This window comes from Desmodus rotundus, chromosome 5, assembly GCF_022682495.2.
Source record: "Desmodus rotundus isolate HL8 chromosome 5, HLdesRot8A.1, whole genome shotgun sequence".
In the NCBI taxonomy this organism is placed as follows: domain Eukaryota; kingdom Metazoa; phylum Chordata; class Mammalia; order Chiroptera; family Phyllostomidae; genus Desmodus; species Desmodus rotundus.
Window position 1 is genome coordinate 167,256,793 of NC_071391.1, and position 10,897 is coordinate 167,267,689.

The 10,897-nt window shown below is 55.7% G+C and overlaps 1 protein-coding gene across 5 annotated transcripts; it reads left to right on the forward strand.

The window, feature by feature from the left end:
- The first annotated feature begins 2,103 nt into the window (after positions 1–2,103).
- FAM110C (family with sequence similarity 110 member C) lies at positions 2,104–10,189 on the forward strand. Of its 5 annotated transcripts, none has more exons than XR_011651277.1 (3): positions 2,104–3,355; positions 6,775–7,892; positions 9,681–10,189. XR_011651277.1 is itself a non-coding variant. In XM_053924886.2 (2 exons), exon 1 carries the CDS (start codon positions 2,340–2,342, stop codon positions 3,324–3,326), a length of 987 nt encoding a protein of 328 aa, XP_053780861.1. In that variant the 5' UTR covers positions 2,104–2,339; the 3' UTR covers positions 3,327–3,355; positions 9,681–10,188. The 5 variants fall into 5 exon arrangements, 2 of the variants coding, with proteins under 2 accessions (XP_053780861.1, XP_053780860.1); XR_008426915.2 differs by having other exon boundaries at positions 6,775–7,244; XR_008426914.2 differs by lacking the exon at positions 9,681–10,189 and having other exon boundaries at positions 2,104–3,530; positions 6,775–8,016.
- The last annotated feature ends 708 nt before the right edge of the window (positions 10,190–10,897 follow it).

The following is a 10,897-nucleotide window of genomic DNA, read 5'->3' on the forward strand; positions in this document are numbered from 1 at the left end:
TAAAACAGGTTATAATAAAACTCTGAGTGATGAATTTTAATGTTTGTTTGAAAGAAATAGTGGAAAATCAGAGATGCCATAATTGTTCAAGAAAATACCAATACAAATCTAATAAGTGCAGAGTCTTGGCTGATGTTAGGGATTCGAATATGGAAAAATGAAGTTTCTCATCCTGAGGTACTTACGTGATTTTATTTGTTTATTTTTGGAGAGAGGGGAAGGGAGGGAGAAAGTGAGGGAGAGCCTCTCACTCACTCCCAGAAGGCCCCCACCCAGGACCAGCCAGCAACCCAGGCACTGCCCTGCTGGGGAATCAACCGGCCTTTCGGCCTTTCCGTTTGTGGGACGTCGCCCAGCCCAGTGAGCCACACCGTCCTGGGCTGGCACATAGTTTTCAAACGACACCCCTGACAGTCCTGAATAAATATTTAGGGCCCGGCTATTTTGTCTCTCAGCAATGGCTGTTCTAAGTCATAAAAACGAGGGAGTTTACAAGTGATGACACGCAGACCGTGCGAGGTGCGTTCCACGTCCAAAGGAACAGAACTTGCAAACGGCAGGGCCAGGCTCAGACACATTCCAGGGACCAAAGCGAGGCGTTCCCTCTGTCAAAACGGCTACAATCACACAAGAAGATGGGCAAATCCAAAAAGGAGACACTTGGGGCGAAACAACCCGAAACTGTTCAGTCTCCCTCTGACTAACAGGAGACTGGGTGAGCGGAGACGGGGCTGGGCTTGGCCCCACCAGGACCCCCTTCCGGGAGTGCCCCGTGTGGGAGACGGTGCGCCCCACCCAGGAGTGTGTTTCCCGTCTCCTCCCCACAGCCCCTGAACAGGTTTATACAGAAGTCGGCAAAAGTAGGTTTACAGTCGTGAGTACGTGTAACAGAGTATTCTTGTGTTATTAATTCCTGTATTATTATTTTCCACACACAAATGTAAACCTACTTTTGCCGACCCCTGTATATGCATGACCTTTGCTGTTTACCTGGGACCTGGCTCCCTCTTTATGGGATTTGGCCTCACAGGGACTGAGGCCTAGAGGCCCACCTGGTGCAAACCTGCCACTCTGATTGGAGGTGGCTGGAGGTGGGCTGGCACAGTGAGCCACACCTGCTGCACCTGCTGAGTCACCAGCAGCCCTCGGGGGCCCACAGGTGCTAGGTGCTCTTCTGGAACGTGGGCCCGGACCTAGGGCACCTTCCGGCCGCTGCCCCAGGAGGAGCAGCCAACTGCAGCTGGGGCAGGTCTGTGTCTTGGAGTTGGCCTTAGCACAGCAGATACATAGACATCCCACTCTGGCAGGTCTTTTAGCTCTCTGTCCAGCTTTGGGAAATAATGCAATTTTGGAAATACTTTCTCTTACACTTTTAGCATTCCTAGGCTGGTTCAGTGCCTTGTGAACCCGTGGTTTACTTGTTGCCTTGGTTACAGCAGAAACAGCCATTTTTCTGGGCATTTGGTCAGGCTTCACCCAAATCCGAAGAGCCTTGCCCCCGCATGCCCTCTGAGTCCCCGCACCCAGTGCCCGGGTCTGGGTCGGGGACAGGGCCGCTGGTAACTGAGTCTGGACCTGATCGCCGTCCCCGTGGGTTCCGGGGTTCTTCTACCAACACCGGGACTCTCTCCTACCGTGCGCTCTCTGCCCTTTATGTCCGTTTTCTTTCTGATGGTAAAGATCTGTGCTCAGGTAAAGAGAAAACTAAAGTTTTCAAACGCACTGAGCTCACTTTAACAATTCAAAGGATATGGGACACCTGCCTGGGGGGGTAGAGTGCCCTTTCCTTCCGCCCTCCCCCACTCCGGAAGTGCCGGCCTCGGGCGGTGACCCGCGGCCCTCCAGGGGCAAGGAGGAGGCGGCTGACACCTGGGGCTGAACGAACTCGGTTGCTTCCGGGTTCTCTGGCGCAGAGGGGACTCGGGACGCCACAGCCCCGCCCCCCCAGCGCCCCGTGCACAGGTGGGCGGTGAGGGGCGGAGCCAGGTGAAGGGAGGGGCGGGGCAACTGGCAGGAGGGAGGTCGGGGGCGGGGCCAGGGCGAGGGGGCAGAAGGGGCGGACTGGGGGCGGGGCGAAGCCGGTGGGAGGGGCCGGGCCGGGCTGAACCTCTCAAAGCGCTGCGGAGACCGGGAGAACCTGCAGGGAGGAGCTGCGGCTGGGTCCTGGGTCGGCTCTTCAGTCGGTGCGGACCTGTGTTCCCCAGCGTCGGTTCCTGGGCTGGCGGACTCCGGGAGCCGGTCCCCACCCTGAGCGGACTTCGGAATTGATCCTGGACCGCCGGGCGCCGCACCCGGCGCTTTTCCGCGGGGCGGGAGCCCCAGCAGCTCTGCCTGCGAGTATGCACGCGCTGCCCGGCCTGGACGCGCCCCCGATGGAGCGACTTCTGTCCCGGGGATCGGACGCGGCGGGGCCAGCGCGCAGGAGCGCGGTGGAGAGGCTGGCAGCTGACCGTGCCAAGTACGTCCGGGGCCTGCCAGGGGCAGCCGGGAACCCTGCTTCCGAGGGCAGCAGCCCTGGGGCTGGCGAAGGGCCGGCGGTCGACCTTCGGCCCCCGGCTCGCGCTCCTGGTGCCGTGGCGCGCAGGGCAATAGCGCGGAAGCCGCTGAGGCCGGACTCGCTGGTCATATACCGGCAGAAGTGCGAGTTCGTGCGTGGGCCGGGCACCGACAGCTTCGGGGGCGGCCTGGTGAAAAAGTTCTTGCCCGGGTCAGGCAAGGACAAGACGTCGGCGCCCCCCGAGAAGTCCCCGGCGGGAGGGGAGGCTATGGCCAGGGGAGAGGAGGCTGCTCCAACCAAGCCCGGCCCCGCAGCGGCCCCCGGTCCCCCCGCGCGCCCGTGCGTCGCGGCAGCGATCCCGGCGTCCCCGGCACGTCCCAGCGGCCCGGCAGCAATCCCGGCGCCCTCGGCCCGTCCCAGCGGCCCGGCCGCGCCGGGCAGCCCGGAGCCGCGAGTGACTAGGCGCAGGGGGCTGCAGCGCTCGCAGTCAGACCTGTCCTCCCGCTACTCCATGTCTGCCGCGGAATTCGACAACTTCTTCCAGTTCTGTGGCCTGGAGCCCGAGGTGGTGGAGGCGCTCGGGAGGGAGAACTTCTCCGCGGGGTCGGACCGCCTCACCATAAAGGTTCGCAGCGTGAGCATGGCCACCTCCGACAGCGGCTTCTCCCGGCACAGCGGCAGCGACGAGGGGCTGCAGGAGGAGGAGCTGATGGAGCAGGTGCCCAGCACCACGTCGGTGGTCGAGAGGAACGCCCGCATCATCAAGTGGCTGTACACCTGTAAGAAGGCCAAGGAGACCCTGGGGCCGCGGCTGCAGGGCCCGGCCTGACGGCTCTGCCCGGAGGTCGGGACCCAAGGGTGAGCCGGGGTGTCTGTACCCGTGTCTGGGAGGGCTCCGCGCTGGACAGCTCGGTCTCTGAGGTTGGAAGGGACTCTAGAGATTGAGACGCAGAGTGTCGCGCGTGACAGTCCAGGTCCCCGTGGGTCCAGCGCCCTTTCTTTTGAATGTACCACTTACGACCGCCTGGAAATGGTACGTTAACGCCATCCCAGTTGGCTTATTAGTATGAAAACAACGAAAGTTGGAATTATACAAAGCTGTCAGGAAGCAGCTTCATCCCTCCGATATCATCGGTTTGGGTAGAGCGGACTGTGCCCCAGCCGGGGCCACTGCCACCTCTCCTGCCCCGCAGAAGGGCGCGCTGCGGGAAGGGGGCCCTCTGCAGTGCTGGTCAGTACTGGGCGCTCATTTATATGGAAAGCGCTCTGCTTGGCTGCACATATTTTTAATTGTTGTGGGAGCTTTCTAAGCAGCGCCCGCAGAGCAGCGTAGTTCCCGAGAAGGGGCTTCTGTGCTGAGTGGGCGCTGGGCCGCTGGTCTCTGGTGTCGGAGCCCACGTGGCTCTGATGACGCAGGAATTGCGCTTCTTGCCCCTGGACACCAGTAGCACCGGGCTGACCTTGAGGTCTTCACGGGGAAGCTCAGGAACGCCGTTCTCACTCCCGCAAGCGCCCCTCCTTCCAGGCACAGTTGGGGAAGATGCTCCTGGGACAGGGAAGGGAGGGGAGGCCACACCTCTTCACGGTTCTCTAATGAGAACCAAGAATTTAAACCTTACAGCCTCTCTTCTCTTATCCTTCAGTGACAATGATGTCGATTTTTTTAAAAAAATCATGTGGTGGAAGTAATTTTGTCTGTCCCTGAGATAAGCTAATTGAAGACTGGGTGAGTTTTCAGCGCCGTGCAGGAGGTCCCTGTGCTCGTGGCTCACCTGCGGGTGGGGCCTGAGAGGACACCTTGGCTTCAGTGAGGGTGTGGAAGTGAATGAGGATACCTGAGTTCGTTGCTTGTCTTGGACCCAGAAGGATCACGACTTAAGTGGGTCCTTACAGTTTATTGCATTTTATTTTCCACTAGCGTCAGCCCCCAAAGAATGTAAATAGGTAGTTAAAATTTTAAAATGAAAAAGATTTACTTGTATCTTTCACAGACTGACTTTTTGAACTGAGACGCAGGAAGCACGGATACCTGGGTGTGGAGGATGAAAGTTGTAGGGGCTCCACTGGGCCCGGAGGGGCCTGGTCTGGGACGTCCACCACTGAGCTGGACGTGGGGGGCTGTGTTCTGTCAGTCACCCGCCTGCACAGGCGGCGCCCAGTGGCTGTAAAGTGAAGGCAGGTGGTCTCCAGGTCTGCACTGTGCGGGCAGTGACCCCTGCAGCCGTGTTTCCTGATTGGAGCCCAGAAAAGAGAACAAAAATCAAAACAACCGCTATCCAGACGAGCACGTAATGTGTGCGTCTGCAAGTTTCCTCCGGGTGCCAGAGCATGCGTGCTTTGTGCCCGGGCGGCAGCAGAGCTCCTGGTGGAACAGCGACAAGGTGGTGACGAACAGACCCAACTAAAGCTCCACAGCAGGAAAGTGAAAGTCTCCCCCTCCTATCCCTGGGCACCCAGACCCCCCCGCCCGCCCCCCGGGGCCGCAGTGGCCCTTCCCAAGGCCCTTCCAGGTTTGAGCCAAGGGAGAGTGGGAGTAGCTTGCTCCTGTCTGTGCGAGGGGGCAGTGCCACCTGCCTCCCGAGCTGGTTCCTGCTGTTGCTCAGAAGGGAGACCAACCCGCCCACTGGGCTGTGTGCACTGTAAATATTTGCTTCACAAATTTACTCTCCTAGACCCCAAACAGGGTGTGAGATCCCCAAAACTTCGACCCAGGAGACCTAATGTCTGTCCACTTGGAGAGTGGGGAGGGGACCTGGGACGGAGACAGGTCTGCTTCTGTCACAGCCCCTTGGCTGACGCCTGTGGACTGAGGAAGAGCCAGCGGGACCCTGGCATGCGGGAGGGCACCCTTCCCCTTTCTCCTGAGGGTCTTTAGCAGCTGCCGCCTCCTCATGGGGTCACTGGTCAGGGACTAATCCCCTCACCTCTGGAAGCTGAGGAAGGAGGAATGCAAGCTGTGATTTCCTTCCAGCTTATCAGGACATTTGTGTTGAAATTCATATAGCTTCACTTTAGGATTTCGTGAAAAATTCAGAAAATCTGAGATGAGCAAAGATATGCTTTCTAAGTGAAAAAGAAAACATATATGGAGGTTTATGTCCCATTGGTAGATATCAATTAAAATGAAAATATAGCCCTGGCTGGTGTGGCTCAGTTGACTGAGCGCCAGCCTGCAAAACAAAGGGTTGCCAGTTCGATTCCCAGTCAGGGCACATGCCCGGGTTGCAGGCCAGGTCCCCAGTAGGGGGCGTGTGAGGGGCAACCACACGTAGATGTTTCTCTCCCTCTCCCTCCCTAAAAAAAATTTAAAAAATAAAGAAAAAGAAAATATACCATCCAGAAGTAAATAACAGATTAATTAATGACTATTACCCCCATGGAGTGAAAATGTTTGCTTTCCAAAGCTGAGAGTTCAGCGCTGGAGAAGGGCTCACTAGCACACCGCGGACCCTGCGGGGGTCCTGAGGAGCAGAGGCTGCCCTGTGGGCGGTGCTGGCGCCGCTTCCCAGCGTCTGTGTCCTGCGAGCCGCGCCTCCTCTGTCTGCTGGCGGTTACTCACCTTCCTGCCCTTCGAGTCACTAGCGCGGCAGGCCTGCCCACATTAGGTCTCTGGTTTGCTGGCTTTGGAGTAGAGTATATGTTGCTGATTTTAATATTGTTATAAAACAGCGGTAACATCCTTAGGGTTAGTTAGGGATAAACACTGTTTAATTTTAAGGCAAAAATCTCAGATGTCCCACAGCTCTCTTCACCTTGCTCTTTGCTAGGAAAGGGTCCCTGTGGGGTCCTGGGCGCCGAGGGGACGGGCAGAGCTGGTCTCATCTTGTGCGGAGATGCCCTGGGGAGCAGCAGACACTTTCCTGCCCTTGGCCCCCTCCTCCCTGACCAGGTGGAGGCTGTGGGCCCCTCACTCAGAGGGCACTGCAGGTGCGCGGGGTCGAGTGCCGTGAGGCGCCACGCTCTGTCTTCAGGTCAGACCCGGGCCCTCTTAGGCACACCTGTGGGCACATGGGCACCCGGACTGCCTGCCTGGTGTTCTGGCCTGTTGGCAGCTCAGTGGAGGTCAGCACTGGCTTCACCAGCTGTCAGAGAAATTGTCTGCTGCCCGTGAGTAGTTGGAGGGAAACAAAAATGAAAGGCAGCCAGCTTTTCCAAATTTAAAATGCACGAAGTATCACAAAGCCAAAGACTGCAGGGAGCAGGCTTGGAAGTACAATGTTGGCCTTATGACTTTTGCCAGGACTGGTGCTGATTCACAGCTTTTCCTCGCCCCTCAGGATCGAGCCCTCCCAGCGGTGGGGCCCCTGAAGCATGTCCCAGATGATTGGAGACCCCAGGGCCACTCTCCCTGCTGCAGGCTTTGCCAGTGCACTCTGGTGACCACAAGGAACCCACTGCAAGGGCTGGAGTAGCTCCGGAAGGTCTGGAGCTGAGAAACCAGGAATTAACTGGGTGATCACAGCCACCACCCAGCCGAAGCTCTGGGAGGTGCTTCCTTGTTGGGGTGGCCCCACCCAGCCTCCAGAGGGCAGCAGACAGTCGGGGGTGGGGGGAGGGATATGTTCAGGGGCATTGTTTTGACTGTTTTATGAAGAAACACCGTGATGCATTTTAACGGTATCTAGACTGATTTTTAAAAGGAAAAAAAGGCAAAGACCATGAGAACCAAGCATGCTGTGGCATTTACGACCTTCAGTCATCTTGGGCCATTGGCACCATCGAGTCAGAGTTCCGGACTCACGAGGAGGTGTGGTACTGGACACATCCGCACACACACGGACACTTCTCAACGTCACTGCTGTCAACCAGGCTCTGGGGTGACACAGCACTTTCAGAATCACTGGAGGGCTGCCCGTCTTCCGCTAATGCCATCCCACTGGGGGGCAGACGGTGCAAAAACTGTGAAAAGATGAGAGTTGAAATGCTGCTGAAAATACTTTGCTGGTACCTGGAAGGTTGTTTGAGAGGCGGCCAGAGAACCATCAGCGCCGTCAGCAGCGTCTGTGCCTTCGGCGCTGTTTGGAAGCTCCGAGAAGGGGCGGGAGCCCAGGCTCCATGGCACAGGCCCTGCCCTCCATGTGGCACCGCCCCTCTGCGGTGCACCCTGCGGGCAAAGGGCATGTAGGAGGGGAGGGCAGCCTAGGTGCTGGAGAGGGCAGATGCTTGAAGATAAGGAGTCCCTGTAGCCCAACCAAGCTGCCCGGGCCCCCAGAGGGAGGTAACAGCCTTCAGGTTGGAGCCTTGGGCGAGAGTGTCTGTTGCCACGGGCCACCCCCCAGGACAACTGTCACCCGCCAAGTCTTGCCAGACTCTGGGTTTTATCAAAATGCATCTCCTCAAGAAAAAATTTATTAGTGGGAAGACTATGGACAGGAGAGAAGTGCATTTCTCAAGGGTAAAATATGTTTAAGCCAATTCATTTTGTTATATTTGTGTATGTTTTTAATGTTGAGTTCTGTTGTTATAACTTTTACTGTGAAAGTAGGTGTCTGAGTTACTTAAATATTTATTTTCACACAGTGATTAGTCTTCAAATGGTTTTTATTCACTTCTTATAATTTTAGTTTCAGCAGAGTAATTTTAAATCACTTTCCCCTTTCTCACTTTCTCCTGGTTGTCTCCTTGTATTTGTTGTTCGGTCGGTAGCCTTTCGACCTTTGACTGTGAGCAGAGCCCTCTGTGCTGGACGGGGGCTGCGCACACCAGTCACAGTCTGTGCTTCGGGAGCCCCATCAGCTGTCGGATGGGCCTTCCTCAGGGTGGACCCTGGAAGGGCGGCCCTCCCTGCTCTAAATTTTCACCCCCCGTTGTCCCTCTGACAATGCAGCTGTTCCCTGGGTTGCACTTAATTAAAAACGATGAGGTCGAAGATGAGAGGAACCTTTAGAGGATCTTCTGCACCTAGTTTGTTTACTCGCAGGTGTTGCGTTAATGTTGCAGGTGAGTGCTTCAGGTGAAAGTGTTGTGTGGCTGGCTTTCTACACTCAAAATAGGAGGAACTGACACTTAGGTCAAATTTATCTTATGTCTAAATGGTGCCGACTCACCATCCATTTAATAGATGAAAAATATTTTTTTAAGCATTGGTTTAACCACTGAGATCTTCCAGAAGTGTTTGCGCCTGTGTAGGGCACAGGACAGGGATGGAGTGGGTTCCGGAATCAGAGGTGTGTGCAGGTTGGGGCGCAGAGTGTGCTTGGGAGGACGAGGGTGTTCCTGACCCTGAGGTGCCCCAGTTTGCTGAGTGACTTGGAGAAAATCTAATTGTGCAGCTCAGGCTGAATGAAAAAGCTTGTAGTTGCTTTTTTGAAAAGTAGCACATTAAGTAACACCATGGGAAGGAGACAGTAGCGGAACAGCAAGGAGCAGAGCCTGGCAGTGTGCCAGTTCACTGAGCCGCGGGCACGAGGAGCAAGGCCCCGGGGTGGCGGGGTCGGGGGAGTCTCCCTGCTGCACCCACATGTATGCAGTTTTCGCTTCGGGTCCCGGGTGCTGGAATAAAAAGGCTTTGTGAGACGCTGCCCTGGGCCAGCGGGCCAGCGCCCAGTATGGACGCTGCTAGTAGATTTTACTGTGGTCTCTAAACAGAGTTCTTGCTGCACGCTACTTGTGACAGAAGTGTAATACTGGGTGTGTGTGTTAAAGAAATAAAGTATTTTATCGTTTATTGGTATTAGTTTATGAACTTGAACAGCGTGAAAACCGTCAGACCAAGTGTCTGCCTATGACGATTTCTGCATCTTTCGTCTCCTTCCTCCCTGCCTGATGCCACCTCCTCAGAACATCAGCAGAAATGAGGGAGCATCCACATCAGTGAGTCACCTGGTGGGTCCCTGTGTCAGTGATTTTGAACAGGTGTGTTGCTGGAATTTTTAAAACATGCGATGCCTGACTATTTAGTCAGGGGCACTGACCTCTCGTCCCTTAGATTGTCCGATAAAGAACGGCAGCAGCCAACACAACCATAGCTGTCTGGTGTGAAGAGTCAAAATTATACCTATTTTTTGTCAGATTGGCCAAGAAGCATATTTTTTGGTGTGCTGCAGAATTTTAGTACCTTGTTTATGTGCGCCGTGAGATGAGAAAGGTTGAAAATTGCCGCTCTAGGTCTTCCTGGAGATGGGATGCAGTAAAAAGAGTTTTGAATATTTAGGATGCTGTTTGCCTTTCCTTGTTTCATCAGTCTCCAGCTTGAAAGATTCCTTCCGCCGAGTCCTATTCATGACATCGTTGCAGAAGGAGCCCAAAGGAGTGAAGCAAGCGCAGCTACTGACCTTCCGTCACCTCACTCATCGTTGGAGTTCGCTCTCGGTGTCCGCTTGGCTTGGAGCTGGTGTGACTGGGGCGGGGACCTCTGACCTGCCAGTCCAGGCTGTGACTGTGCAGACAGGGTGTGTTTGAGTCCTGCAGGCGCTTACGCCCATAGCTCCACACGTGTCCAGAGACAGGCATTCCGGAGGAGAATAAGGACGTCCCTCCTCATGCCCACGCAACCAGGGTCCGGTCCCAGGGGGCTGTAGACACTCCTGTCTCACCGTGTAGGGCTTGTCTGATGTCCCGTGGAGCCCGTCGCGAGTCTGAGAGCCATTGTCTGTTCTGCCTTCACGTAAACCAGCTCTCCCCTTCCAGTTGCTGTGTCTGGAAATTCAATAAAACAAGAAGCTGCAAGACGATGCAAGTGGTTTTGTCTTGAACTGTGCGTGCGTGTGTGGTCATGAACTAAATGGATCTACACAGAATTTCAGTGTTCCGGGTTGGACATGTCAGGTGAGAAATCGAGTCCTCCCACACCAGGCGCGTGTAGCTGGTTGCTGCAGCAGCAGGCAGCCGCGGGTGGGAAACCCCAGCATCTCCAGAAAAGGTGGCCGTCCGGTGTTTTCATCGTTCTCTCTGCGTGGGGCTCCAGGTCAGCCACGGACTGTCATCTTTGTGTTTTCTCCTTGAAAACTGTCATTGAAAGGAAGTGCTTTCTGAAGGGGAGGATGTAGTAACCCATTAATAGCTATTCATCTGTAATTCAAAATAGAGTGTTGATTTCCTTGGAAAGTGAGACCCTGAAACGCAGGAGCAGACAGGGGAGGCCTGGACCTTGGCGGCAGCAGAGCCTGCAGGTTTCTCAGTCTGAGCGTGTGTAGGTCAAGGGCCAGGACAGGAAGGTACAGGATCTGCTGACCCCATACCCTGCAGTGCAGCCAGTGGCATCACAGCAGTCGTGCCCCTGAGCTGTTGTGACCTTGACCTAGGATAAGCCACTGGTGACCATGAGCAGAACTTGCCCACGTGTGTTTACCACAGAGCTGAGGACAGCACCGGGTGCTGGGCATCCCCAAGCTCCCTGCCGTGACGGGCTCACCCTCTAGGAGGGTGAGGATGGGGGGTGGGGGGTGGGTAGTAAATAGT